Source organism: Lagopus leucura, unplaced genomic scaffold (genome assembly GCF_019238085.1).
Source record: "Lagopus leucura isolate 7727_CA_CO unplaced genomic scaffold, USGS_WTPT01 Super-Scaffold_100062, whole genome shotgun sequence".
In the NCBI taxonomy this organism is placed as follows: domain Eukaryota; kingdom Metazoa; phylum Chordata; class Aves; order Galliformes; family Phasianidae; genus Lagopus; species Lagopus leucura.
This window is the reverse complement of record NW_024962307.1, coordinates 1,202,934-1,217,401: the sequence shown is the minus strand read 5'-3', so window position 1 is coordinate 1,217,401 and position 14,468 is coordinate 1,202,934. Positions and strand designations below refer to the sequence as shown.

Sequence of the window (14,468 nt, the reverse complement as noted above, 5' to 3'; positions counted from 1 at the left end):
TTGCAGCTTTCTGGAAGAGGTTTCCTGTGTATCTGTAAGCATCTAAATGTTTTGCCTTTTTCAGTTTATCACCTTTAAAGCTGACGTATGGAAGAGTGTTTAATCCTATGCTGTGTGCTGCTTGTAACAACTCAGACTAACACAAACTACTCTTACTACTTCTGATGGTGATTCTTGTTTTTAATTGTTATGTTATTTTGTAGGTTGACAGATCCCATTCCTACAACAGAAACTTCCATAGCACCCCGCCAGAGACCTAAAGCAGGGCAGACACAACCCAACCCTGGAATTTTACCAATTCAGCCAGCCTTGACACCTAGGAAGAGACCCACAGCCCAAGCAGCAATTCAGCCTCAAGGTGAGACTCCTGGCTGTGCTATAGATGTGTTGCTGGACTTCAGTGCGTGCCGATCACTTAACAGATCCATTCTACCAATTGCAGGGCCTGCTACCCTGGGCAGTGGTCAGCCTTCACTTCCTGCAAGTGTCCCCCAACAAAAAGCAGCACCACAACCAACTTCAGTGCAGCCACAAGCCAAGCAGGCGCCAGCACTCCAGCAGGCATCGCAGGCACAGCCCCAGGTCCCTTCTGCTCAGCCACAAGCCACACCTCAGCACCAACAGCAGCTTTTTCTGAAGCAGCAGCTACTGCAGCAACAGCAACAGGCTGCATATTACCAGCAGCAGCAGGTGATGCAAGCTCAGCAGGTGAGCAAATGTGGCAGTGTTTGCTGTGTACTTCCTGTGCCAGATATAAATGCACATCACTGCATTTAGAGGAAGCTTTCTGTTTTCCTTTTCTAAAGGATAGGTACAACCTTTATGCATTTTCCAATGTGTTTTCACTTTTCTAGCAATATTTTTTGTAACAGAAGACTATCATTTTTAACTGTCGAAGTGGAAAGCCTTGAGAGGTCTTTGTCATGAACAAACAAAAGAAGTGGTGTTGGTTAAGGTTTTATAGCTCAAAGTGTTTCAAAGATTTGAGGTGAGTGCTTAATTGATGAGCACAGGAATATTTTTCTCTTCTGTTCTTTGATGCAAGAAAGCTGGTATGCCTTTTTTTAGCAGTCAGGTCTGTTCGTGTGATAGGCTGTCATGTTGAGAGGCCTGTGAAAAGCTTGTATGTTAAATAGGATTTGTCTATATAAGACATGCTTAACTGAAGTGTTGATAGCAGCACAGATAACTGCAGAAGCATGTTTAACAGTGGAAGAAGCAGGTTAATGAAGCTTCTCGTCCTGGGGGAAGGTTTAGAATAAATAAATGGAAAAAGGAGTTTGGGACTGCAGGGAGCCTGCTATAAGCAAATGTAACCCAGAAAGGATCTAAGAGTGGACCAGAGTGCCATTTCATGCAGGTGGTCTCCAAGCCATCCCAACTTGTTGCTGCTTTGCTGCTTTGCTGCTTGCAGAGGCTATGACCAGTCTCATGGCTGATCCCTGAGTTCTGCTAACCCAGTTCCCAGCTGAGTAGCAGGTGTCTCAACTACTGCTTGTTTCCTAGTTCCCAGTGATGCAGCAGGGAGCACCAGCGCAGCAGCAGCTGATGCAAAACTACTACCAGCAGCAGCAGCAGCAGCAGCAGATGATGGCCCAGCAAAAGACAGCAGCAGCAGCAATTCAGCAAAAGCAACAGGCTCCAGCAGCACCACAGCCCCAGGCCCAGCAAAGTGCAGCCCATCCAGCACCGCAGCAGGAACAAGCGGTAAGAGCCTGCTGGAGTAGATATAAGTAGCTGTTTCTCTGTCCCTCCTCTGTCATGTGATAAACTGTCTTAAATATTTGTACTTCATCAGAATGAGCACCTGGAACTACGCTACAGTGCTGCTAATTTGTAACTACTTTAATATTGAAGGTTGATGCCGAGGAATGTGCAAGTAGCCTTTCTGGTTGTTTCTGGAATTGGGTAACTTGGGATGCTGAATGCTTTGGAAAGCAAACTTTTCAAGGCATCGTGTTTTTAAAAATAAATACCTCATCCACTTTTCTCATCATCTGACTGCATCCAAAATAAATGCTCTTTACTTAATGGAAAATGTGGCTGTTAGATGGCTACTTTCTGCTGCAGTCTGCAGTGTTGAAGGCAGGGGAGCTGTGCCAGAGGGCAGGATCTGTGCTGACAGAGTATCTCTGCAGTGCATATGGCAAAAAGCTGTGCCTTGTGCTCTCATTCCTGCATGGTCACATTCACTCTTTGTTTTTGGGAGTGCAAAGGGATGCCCCAGTCTCCAATTGCATGTTGAAGCAAAAGCATGTGCAGGCACCAGGCAAAAGGAAGCCATCCATTATTTTGCTATACTGGGTTGCATGTGTGCAAAGCAGTGTCTGATAATAAACCTATTCAGCTATGCAGCGTCTTAGCTCAAACTAAGAGTCAGTTTTTACTTGCTGACTTTGTGTGTTACTATGCAGGGCCTAAATAATCTCTTAGGCATGCTTCTTTTAAAGTGACATCAAGATTTTTAATTTGACTAACAAAATTCTGTGAGCAAGTGACTTGAGCAATGCTCAGGAAGCCTTTCTTGTCTTGCTCTTTTTTTGTATCTTAAGGCTCTGTCCTATTCACTCCTTCACTTCCATGTTAATTTCCAGTACTGAGCTGCTTGCTAGAGTGAGGTTGGAGCTCTTGAGTTGCTGGTTTTGTTGTGCTGAATGACCTAGGGCAAGTCAGCCTGAAATCTCAGGAAGTTTTCACTACATGAATGAAGTCCATAATTACCCTACTCCTCTAAGGCAGAAATGCCTGACGTATAGTACTGAAGTGCATCTCTAAAGAGCTTTGCTGTGATTCACTAGCACAAAAATATTCGTAATACTATTGAATCATCTGGACTGAAAATTAGCATCATCCCCCTGCCCCTACAAGACTCAACAGAATGGATGCATTTGGAGACTTTTCAGCTCCTGTAGCAGTGAGAAGGAGAAAAACAGTGATTGGCTCACTTAAAAAAACGAATACTAAGACATCTTCTCTGAAGAACAGGTTCTCTGAGCAGAAGATACCAAGCCAGGACCTGTCAAAACCTTTTCAAGTTGCAGAATTTCAGCTTTATAAGCTTCGTGTTCATTTCTGTGGAGATTTTGGCACTGCCTGTTTATTTCTTAGCACCAAATGTACCATTCTGCAGTGACCTATATAGCAAGATTTAAGGTGGGTGCATCAGCAGCATTCAGGTCAGCTTGCTTCTCAGCCATGCTGACTTAGTCTGCCTGAAATTGCCAGATGAAAAGCAAGGCAGCTAACCACTTGTTTTCTTCGCTCCACTGTAGTTAAGCCCAACACTGGGAATGTAACTCTTCCCTCACTGCCCTCTTAGGTCTTTCCAAGTCTTTCGTCTGTCTTGCCTGGTTGAAAATGTCCTGGTGCTGTCTGGGGAACAGAGTTCTAGTGCCCAGGTGGTGGAGATGACATGGTCAGCTTTCTGGCTTTTTGCATTCTGGCTTTCTCTTTTTAAAACCAGCCAGCAGCTGTCACTGAAAGACTTTTTTTTTTTTTCTTGAAAAATCACATCTGAAATGTTGTTGCATATGACTACAAAACAGTATTGAAGGCTTTTATGGGTTTGTGAGCTTAACACAAGACTGAAGTAATGAAAAAATAACATCAGTTTGAGAAACCTCTTGAAACTTCCAAAGGGTTTGTAGTTGAATATTTGTGGGTTTTTGCCTCCGGATTTTAATGTCAATTATGGTCTTGAGGTCGTTGCTTCTGTTTGCTTGGGTAGAAAACTAAGAAAGCTTGCACAAGATTTCTGCAGAAGTCCTCAACTCCTTTGGGAATTTGAAGGTCTATTTGTCACCTTGTCCAGCTCCGTATGTCCAAACAGCAAGATTTCTGTGTCCTTTGATCTGATTTTTATGGTCTACCCTGAATCTTAGCCTCTTCACCTTCAGCAAGCTTCTGAGTACAGGTAACCTTTGCTCACCACAGGTGGGAGAAAGTACCTTCTTGTGCAACTGTAGTAATGCAGAAATGCAGTGGACCACCAATTTCTAGCCCCGCACTTTGCCAGATACGTTTATTTCTCTGTGTTGTTTTTCTCCAGCCTATTTGTGATCCATGACTAGGAGATCAGATCCTCCAAAACACAGCATTTTTTTTTTTTATACCATGGCTGTTGTTCACAAAAGGAGAACATGATCATTTTACTCTCTCTCCTAGATGCAGGCACAAATAAGGCAACAGCAAAAACCTCAAACCACACCACCTACAGCAGTTCAGGGGCAGAAGCTGGGTTCTCTCACCCCTCCGTCCTCCCCCAAGACACAGCGTGCAGGACACAGGAGGATTCTGAGTGATGTGACTCACAGTGCTGTTTTTGGGGTTCCAGCCAGCAAATCTACCCAGCTCCTGCAGGCAGCTGCTGCTGAAGCCAGTCTCAACAAGTCCAAGTAGGTGGCTGCTTGCTTGATATCAAAGGATATGGATGGGGTGGAGTGTAGATAAGGCTCTTTAGGGTCTTCCTGGGCTCTGCTCTGAGATGAAAATAGACTGGTATAAATTAATAATTGCATCCCCAAGACTGTGTGCCAAGGGCTTGGCAGAAAGTCACTGAAAAACTCCCCAAGTGCAGAAGTCCTTTTGAGTGTTTCCTCATTCCCAGAAGGCTGAGCAAATGAGGCCTTCAAATGGATTACTAAATCTAATCAGCTGTCTCACCAGTAGCTCTGGTGCATGCTTCATGCCTGCTGTCTAGCAGCAGGTCTTCTGCAGGAGCACTTGCTAATGACTTTCATAGTTTTCGTTCCTGACATGAGGATGCTCAGGCGGATACAAGTAGATAAGGCCAGCTGGTCCTAGCATTCTGGGTGTGCAAGTAAAATACCTTGCACTGAGTGTTTGAAGTAGGAATTGTAATTATAATGCAGTTGTGTAAACCAACTCATGGTGTTGGCCAGAGAATTTCCGGTGGATTGTTAATGACTGTTGTTTGCTTGACATGGTCACATCCAGATCGGCTTCCACTACGCCCTCGGGTTCCCCAAGGACTTCACAGCAGAATGTCTATAATCCACCCGATGTCTCCACCTGGAATCCATTCGATGATGATAACTTTTCCAAACTCACAGCTGAGGAGCTGCTGAACAAGGACTTTGCAAAGCTGGGTGATGGTAGGTTCATGGATGTACTTTAGTACCAGCCTGCTCTTGAAATAAAAAGTGGCATGGAGTGATGCTTTGTCAGATGCTTCTGGGGCATTGCTATATAATCATGACCTGCTGTGCTGTAAGAGCTTAATTCTTCCAGTCTCCCTTCCCAGTCCCAGTCACCTTTACTGAGCATGATTCTCTCAGGGACAGGAACTAACTGTTCTTACTGTGGCCCTGCTCAGTTGACTGTAGAAGCTACACTATAAACTCAACTTCATCTGCAAGTTGTGGTTTGCAAAAAAGTCTTTAAGTCACTCGCTGAAGTAGTATCCTAGAAGTATAGGTGAGTAAACAACCTTCAGAATGGAAGTTTTTCCCCTAAATCTGTGTCTGGTATCTCAGGGAAAGCTCCAGAAAAGATGGGCAGTTCTACAGAGAACTTGATTCCAGGTTTCCAACCAGCTTCATCTGCAGCTCAGGCAGATGCGTTTGGTGGCTCATCTTCCTTCACTGCTGGATCAGGTGAGTCCAAGTGTGGCCTGCAGAGCAGTGTCCTGCATAGTGCTGTGAGAAAGCAGCAGCTTTTTGTCATAGCTTCTTTAAAAGGAAGGTAAAACCCACTAATTGCAGCATCTGGAGCTTTTGGTGCAGTAAGAAACTTAATCAACCTGTGAAATTCACAAAGAAGCTGATTTATGTTGAGGTTTCACATATTGTCTTTGTTAGGACTAAAATGTGCAGTGTGCAATCACAAATTTGGACTTTGACATTGACTACATGTGTTGGAGGATTTCTCTTGCCAGCTGTTGTTAGACCATGTGGAGCAGGGCAAATGTATCTGCTACAGAATTAAAGGGAATAACAGAGACTCTAGTGAGCAGGGAAAATCGTTAAAGGTAGAGCATGGTTTGATGCATGTTTGTATTTCTTCAGCTTCAGGAGTTCTCGATGAATGCGCTAATGACCTGAAAAATACAGTATTGGCAAACTGCTCACAGCAGCAATGCAAGTTATTCTCTCCTCTGTCACATGCAGCCATGCAGTGGAAAATGCAATTGTTTGATATTTCCTCACTGAAGCAGACCAGCTGTTGGCATAACGGGAGGAGGCTGAGGAATCCTTGAAGGATTCTTTAAGGGGTAGGAATAGACAAATAGAAATAAGGGTACACAGATTCATGATGAGAGGTTTAGAAGAGCTTCTAACAGAGCTTGGTAGTGTAGTCTCTTACCTATGGAGTTGAAATCCACAACACAAGAGTGCATTCCAGCTGTTTGTGTGTCCTGTGAACAGTTTATTTCATTAGTCTTTGTTGTTTGATGTTGAGCAGCAGCAGCTCTGGATTTAGCTGTGAAGTACTTACTGCAAAGCCTGAGAAGTCTCTGCATGTTCTGGGTTTTTTGGATCCTGAAGCATGTCCATTTCTTTAAGTAGTTGTCTCTGAAGTTTGGGAATTCTCTGAGCACAGGCACTGGGCTGGTTGCTTCTCTCCCTTTTCTTTGTCTTTCATCTTAAACATGAGCCTACTGCAGTATCTCTTCTTCTAGACAGAGGCCTGCCATGGGGGCTGTCCTGCTATGTGTCCTTTGTCAAGGCATTTCACTTTCTGTGCTGCTGTAAAGTGAAATAATAGAATAATAGGAATACTTTGAGACCTGTGGGTTAAGCTATGTTGGAGTTCTTTTGTTTTGTTGGTTTTTTTTTTGTTCTGTAGCATCAGAACATTCTTACCGTGCATGTGTGTGTTGCCAGGCCATAGTTTGGACAGTGTAATGTCGAGCTGTGTCATAGAACTGAAGATTGCTTGATGTTTTCCACTTTTCCCTCTGTCTCATTCTGCCTTTTCTGTTCATGGCTAACAGCTGAAAAAATGAAAGACATCCTGAGTCTGGATGCTAGCCCTCCTCTTCTGACTGTGCCTGATCCTTTCATCTCTCTCCCATTATCTGACACTCCAGGTAACCAGAACAGGGTTTATGGGGGGAAGGGGAGGTGGACATGACTATTGTCATTACTTTTGTAATCTTAGCCTTAGAGTTCTATTTCTAGGCACACCTGAAATCCTGGCCCCTTGTCAGTAATGCCAAACACCAACAAGTTCTGCTGAACTCTGTGGTAGTGGTGATGCGTGGCACATTCTGGCAGTAAATATTCATATGGTGGTGTGAGCAGTGCTCAGCACAAGAGCCCTCAGGGCTAGCAGGCTGTTTCTAACGTCAGTAACATTGGTGTCTTTTAAAGGTTCAATATTCGAAGCCAGAAATAAATAAATCGTTGGGTATTTACCTGTGCTTACTGAAGCTATTTTCAGATTGATGAAAAATTGTAACATTGAAAATTGTAGTTTTCATTATTGTTCATAATTATTTTATATAAGAATTGGTGTTTCTTTGCCTTCCTGAGTCTTATTGCAATTGCTTGCTTCATGTGAAGCACTAGTTAAGATGTAACCTTTCCAGACTTGGCAAAATTTTCTAGCACAGTTGGTAGTTATTTCCATTTACTTTACAGTACTGCTTGAAAGTCTTTTCTTTGTGCATATTTCTGACTGCAGCAGCCAACACTTTTAGCACAAGATTATTTAAGCACTTAGGAGCTTATTTGCAAATCAGTGAGATTTGGAATATGACATTGTTCTTAAGGAGTTTCTCTAAGCCCTCTGGTGAATGTGTGTGACAGGTCCCTTCTTGTCAGCTAGCTCCAGAGAATGAAGGCTTGTTCCAGCACTCACCCTTGTCTTCAGCTCACGCTCTGAACCACTGGGAGTTTGTTGAGAACCAATGTTTTCGTAAAGATCTCTTTCCATGGAGAGTTAAGCAATTCAGGAAAAAAAATCTTTTTCCTATAGTTTTGTAGAAGTGCTTTGTTCTGGTTGGTGCTCAAAGAGCATGAGAAGTGCATTACAACTGAAGAGAAACAGGAGTTACTGACAGTCTTTTTCACCTATGTGAGCACTCATCACATAGTTGGTTTTCCTAATGTGAGGGTGTAATGTTGTGTACATGGAAGGCTTTCCTTTAGGTGTTCCCCTTGGATCGTAGAGCCGGAGCTGACCTGTGTCTCCGAGTTTGTCAACATCTTCAACTGCATGTTACTAAGCTGCCTTCATTTTGTGAAGCAGCAGCTGAATTATGTTTAAATGCTTGCTAAATATTTGTTTCAGAGAAGAAAAATTGCTGTGAGAACATTTTGTGTTTATTTCCTCAAGGCAGAAGTAAAAGTGTGAGCCTGTCCCCCTTGGTTACCAGAGCAGTATTATTCAGCAAGGCTTTCAGCACAAGCATAAGTGAGGCTTTGATTTGATATTTTCTGTTTGCCTTACAGAGCCTCGTAGGTCAGCTTTGTGTTCTTAGCCCACACTAGCTGAGGTCTGGCTGAGAGCTCAGCTCCTCTTTGTTGCTCAAGCAACAAGCACGGTCCTTTTGCACCTGAGCATGCAGGTGGTATTGCTTGGATGTTGGCTGGTGCTTCCTCGCCTTTCATCAGAATGCTCAGAGGGAAAGCCAAGACTTTGATCTGGAATGCAGCCAGAAACTGCAACATAGGAAGTTCCGCACAAATGTGAACAAGAACTTCTTTACAGCGAGGGTGATGGAGCATTAGAACAGGCTGCCCAGGGAGGTTGTGGAGTCTCCTTCTCTGGAGATATTTGAGACCCACCTGGACACCCACTTGTGTGACCTGGTGTAGGGAACCTGTTTTGGCAGGGGGTTGGACTCGATCTCTGGAGGTCCCTTCCAACCCCTACAATTCTGTGATTCTGTGTTCCTCTCTAGTCCCAGCTGAGGGTTCCCTGATACCCTCTGTTGCAGTCCTGGTTGATTCTCTGTGCAGAAGCAGAGCTGGGGAGGTGGATGTGGGTCTTTTGCAGGATGAGCAAGGAGCAGCTGCTGAGCAGCAACACTGGGGTGAGAGCTGAGAAAGAGCCCTGGATGGAGCACAAACCCGCCCATGCTGCTGGCTGCACCATGCTGCTTCATGCATTACAGGACAGTGTGGCTTTCCGCAGCCTCATCTACCTAAATATTGTCTGCACAAGAAGTTTTTTCCCTTCCACTCCTTTCTCTTTCAAACAGGTCATTCTTTACCTATTTACACAACCATTTACTCTCTGCAATAATTCATCCTAATTACAGTGAGGAGACAAACATGGCTTTCATGTAGTTACTTGAAGAGTAGTGACACAAAACAATGCTGTCTTGGCCATAACAGAAAGTGAAATAAGCAAAATTCCCTGTAGAGCACTGCAGAATAAAGATGCAGACGTAGCAGGGTATGGAAGCACAGTGTGCCTGTGCCGTCCAGGCATGGGCTGGATATTCTCACTTTGGGTGAAAAGGCAAATAATATCGCTTATTGAAGAGCTGTTGTCACATCAGTGTTCTCTGAGGCTTCTAAACGATGCTTGGATAATATTTTTTGTTGTTTTCATTTCTTTCAAATACCCATGGGTTTTTGTGTGTTTTACAGGAAGGTGCTTCTCTGGGCTGAGGAAGGTAAACAGATTGCAGTTAGCTTCAAAAACAACGTATTTACACGCATACCCTTGGCCAGTTTTCTAACCTTAGCTTATCTAAAAAGATGTGGGCCTGGTGCCTGTTCCTAAATATACAATTGGCTTTAGAAGTAGGAGTTTTAAGCAAAACTGGGCATTTTTTTCTCATAATCTTGTAACACACGACCTTCAGAAACATGTTTTGCAGACTTTCCAAGCAGGATGGTAGAGCAGTGTGTGAGCTGGAGGCGAGCATCAGGCTATTGCAATATTTGAAGAACTGCATATACATAACAAATCGTGAAATATTGAGCTCAGACTGCTTGGATCTGCCAGTTTCTGCTTCTGAAAGCATGAGTTAGCACTCAAATCATTAGCATCCTTGTCATAAGGACAACACAAGTTGGCCTGCTTTGATGTTAGTGGGGTAGTAGGGCTGTTAGTGTTTTCAACCAACATAACTCCCTCTACCTTAGACCCATAAAGAAAATAACTGCACCCATCTATTTCAGGTTGCTTGTAGTGATGTTAAGATACACACACACACACACACACACACACAGATATTAATAAGAAATTTTGTTCCAAAATAATGCATTAGCTGGGCTTAGGTGGCAGCACACATACACAGGCACATTTTTGGGTACTAACAATTTGACATTATATCTTGATTTGGGAAGATGCAGAGTGCATACTATTCATCTGATTAGTGCTATTTTACTTAGAATGCAATGTAGTCTTAAAATCAGTCTACCACTGGAACCCCAAATAAATCACTGTAAATAGTCCCTATGTTATTTCTACCAGGGTTTCAGTTTGATCTGAAGGGGTGTTTTTGGACAAATATTTAAGAATTTAATCATAGAATAATTAAGGTTGGAGAAGACCTCAATGACCATCAGGTCCAGCCCCAACCCATCCCGTTATGCTCACTTCCCACGTCCCTCAGTGCCACATCTGTGTTCCTTGAGCACCTCCAGGAGCAGTGACTTCAAGATTCCCTGGGCAAACCTGAGTATTCAATGAATATTTTATGCTTTTGGTCTCTTAAAGAGGCACTGTTATAGTTTGTTCTCCTGTTCTCTGGTGTTTACAGAGTTGTGTATACATAATAGCAAGTGATCTGCTTTAAATACACATTTATCTCTTCTTTTTTTTATTTGTACTATATAAATTGGCAGAAACTCTATTAGGAAAACTAGTCCTGTCCTTTCCCTGGATTAGCCAAAGTACTCTGTGGCTGTATAGTGTGCAGGGCTTCCTTTAATACTTGATTAATCACTGGGCACAAATCTTCCTGAGCAACTAATCCATACTTTCCTTAGTAGTTTGCCCTCCCACTCGCAGCACGTTGACTTGGTGGGATATTTACGCCTTTGTCTTTTCTTTCTCAGTTGACGTCCGAAGAAAAGAACTCTGCTGTGTGCTCTATTGAATTATCTTTCTTTTTGCTATTTCTCTGCAGTACACGAGTGAGTAATGCCCATACTGTGTGCAATGCCTGGCTGGTGGGCACCTTGGCTTTGAGATGTTGCATCTTGACTGTTTGGTGCTTTACCAGAGTGTGGCAGGCTTTGGCCCTCTGTTGCCATTTTAACTGCCAAGTCTCTCAGGAGGCTTTGTCCTCTTTAGTAGCCTGCTCTAACTAAAACCTCATTTCCCTTCCTTATCTTTTGATTACTTTTTACATCACTCTTCTTAATCTTCAAGTGCTTTCTGCATATACTTTTTTGCTTAAACAGGTGTATTGCTGAGAAGAAATATGGCATGCCAATTTTGGCAGTGGTGATGTTGCAGAGACAAAGTGCAAATTGATTGTAAATGTCCAGAAATTAGAACTGTGCATGTTTTGGAAAGGAAGCAATCTGAGGAGAAAGATCAACATGTTCTTACAAGATTGTCCAAAGCTGTGCTCCTTAATTTACAGATGAAATCTGATCTCTTGCTTTCTTGCCTCATAATGTAGATTCAGAATTGGGATGTTAAATGGCATTGCATCCTTCTTATATCAATATAAATCAGAGGAAAAGTTTTTGTGTTCATCCCCTAAGGAAGCTATTTTGGGGGAGAATACCTCTGAGAGCACCCAGTTGTAGGTTCTACTCTTGCTTTGCTTTTTTTGCAGTGTGTTGTTTGTTTTGATTTTAATAGGAAAAAAACAGAGGCCCTCTGATAGAAAACTTTGAATTTAACAGCATGGTGACTGATGCAGAATGTGCTTTGTTGTGTTACACTCCATACATGCATAAAATTAGTTGCAGTGGATCCTGAAACTGCAGCATGGAAGAGATTCATCCTGAGAGTCACAAGAAACTGTCACCTCTTGTTCTTACTCCAATGGAAGATCTTTGCTGAGGGGATGGCAGTTAGATGATAAAGAAGTCCATACCCAAGTCTATGAAACATTACGTGCAGTTTTACTAGTGGAGTCTGTTCTGCAGTTGATAGTAGCTTTGTGTTTGCATGACTTGAAGCTGGTGTGCTTGTGTGGGAGACCACTAATCCCCCATTTTTTTCTTCTGTTCTTGGGCTTAGGGATGTCTGGTATGAATTCTGAGAAACTGTTAACACACGTGTGCTTTGAAAAAAGCATGCTGTGCTGAACAGACCAGACTTCACTATACAGAAGGTATTCCTGCTAGCTAATGTGGAGCTGTGGTTTTTCTAGGCCTTCGCTACTTGTTCTTGTTAGACGTTATTTTCCCCCCACTCAGTGACTTTTTTATTCTTTGGCTTTAGTACAAGGTGTTAGACAATACAAAACCTGAGGAAATGAACTGCTAAACCTCAAAGTAGAACCTGATTTTTATTGTTGGTATCTCCCCTCCCACTCATCCTGATACCTTTTTGTTTTTGTGAGTTTCTCAGCCTCACTCAAGAGGAATAAAATTCCTTTTAATCACACACTAAGAGTTGTGGTGACCTGCAACATTGAGAGATTAGAACCAAAAGCAGAAGAAGCAAGCATGAAGCAAATAACAAAGTAAGATAAAGAGCAGCTGTCATCCTAAAGTTTTCCTTAAGGTCAGCTGAGCCCAGGGGATGGATGGGAGTAGAAGAAAAGCTTTAATCTTGTAAACTTCACATGTTGTAAAGATATAGCTTCCTAGTACCTGAGCAAGAGAGAGTTTCACTGTGTTAAGTGGAAAATCTGCAGTATTGGAAAAGGAATAGGCTGTTTGGAAAGGTAAGGGGGAAAGAGGGAGACTTGAAGGAGCAAAATGTTTGGAAACAGAATCATGAAAGGAACAATTCCAGGTACTGTGTGTGTCATTTGGAAGATATGTGTCGATGCCAGTCCTTGAAGAGCTGGGCATTTGCAGACAGGCCTTGTTTTTCCAAAACTTCTGTTTTGGAAAAAAGGAGTTAAGCATGTTCCCTGTCCTCTTGTCCGCATGTTTCTCTCCTGTGCTGTCTTTTCCTAGTGTGCTGCAGTCAGTTCCTGAGGGCCATTCCTCTTACCCACCTCTTTTTGTTGGAAAACCCTTGCTCCAGCCTCTGTGCTGATCCACGGGAAAGCCCTTACTGTGTAGGTGAGAAGTTGTCAGTGATGCCTCTGTGGCTGTTCCTTCTGCAAGTCCATCCTTTAAAGAAGGAAAAAAAAAAAAAAAAAAAAATTCCTGCTAAAGTTGGAAGGTTTCAAGTATGTTCAAGGCTGCTGCTCCCACTGGGGTTTGCACTTCATTGACCTTCAGGCATTTGCTGATAGAACAGCTGCCTCTTGGATCCATTTTTGGAGTTTCTTCCTCCTCCTTCAGTTGCTTTAATGCATTGACTTGTGAAGTTTTTTACAGAGAGCAGAACTTGTCTTGCTTTGAATAAGTAGTTCTGAAGCCACAAGGCTATTCCATTATTTATGTGGGGCAGTAAAAAAGATTGATACCATTACTATGTACATAGCTGTGCAACTTAAGCTTTTCTTTGACTTTCTAAGCATGGTAAGTCTTATATACAGCAGTATTCCAGAGCCTATTCTTTTGTGCAGTTATAAGCATGTTTTCTTTGGACAATAAATGGTGCTAGCCTCTGAACTCAGAGCATAGACTACAGATGTAAAAATGCTGTAGAGGCCATAGCTGTGATATGCCGTAGCTTGTTCTGATGTTAAGGGTTAAATGCATTGGAATAGCCAGATTTGTCCCCATGCAGCAAGTTTTATCAATGCTGTTCTACTGAGGGTGATTACTTCTAATGAGTACTAGGAATTTTATGTTCATCTTAGTCTGTTTAAAAAAAAAAAAAAAAAAAAAAAGTGAAATAATGAAGCTCAATACTGAAAATCTGGTTAGTTTTATTGCAAAAACCACTCGTTCCCCCAGATTAATGATTCAGGTTAACCTTTTACAGAAGCAGTCTAAATTTCCCTGTGCAAAGGATTAATGGAAACCACAGGAGTCATACAGCTGAGACCACACCTGGTTTTAAGCTTGATAGCTCAAATAATGGGCAGTGGGACAGCTGTGTATCCCAGGGGCAGGTTCTGATGTCTGACACTGTAGTGTCTGTTTTCTAGTTTTGCATGAGCCCTGGAGGGCTTAGCAAATAAAAGCTGTAAACTCAGCTCTAATTTCTGATCATCCATTCTGTTTCTTCCCATTATATAAAGATTAAAACAAAACAGAGCTCCTTAGTATATGAGGGTGAGAGTAGGTTTTGTGTTTTCAGTGGGTCATATAAGCCATATTATAGCGGCCTCTTTGGGAGAGCAGTGTTCAGTGGGTAAGGATGTCCTCAGCTTTCTGGGTTTCTCTGTCCTTAATGGAAAGATGTTCTCTATGCAGCAGTGTTTCTTGCACGCGGAATCATCTAGTTGCTTTTCTGAGGCTGATGTGATAAGCCACTGAATTGAGCACCTGATTAATGTTGTCTTTTTTTTCTTT

General features: G+C 42.7%; 1 protein-coding gene across 1 annotated transcript in view; it reads left to right on the top strand.

The window, feature by feature from the left end:
* Positions 1-14,468, top strand: part of AAK1 (AP2 associated kinase 1) — a 62,488-nt gene that overhangs the window by 30,590 nt on the left and 17,430 nt on the right. The window contains exons 11-17 of the mRNA XM_042886760.1: positions 204-358; positions 443-708; positions 1,507-1,707; positions 4,165-4,394; positions 4,957-5,114; positions 5,496-5,615; positions 6,956-7,051. Of these exons, the coding sequence (XP_042742694.1) occupies positions 204-358; positions 443-708; positions 1,507-1,707; positions 4,165-4,394; positions 4,957-5,114; positions 5,496-5,615; positions 6,956-7,051 (1,226 nt within the window). The remainder of the gene's footprint in view (positions 1-203; positions 359-442; positions 709-1,506; positions 1,708-4,164; positions 4,395-4,956; positions 5,115-5,495; positions 5,616-6,955; positions 7,052-14,468) is intronic.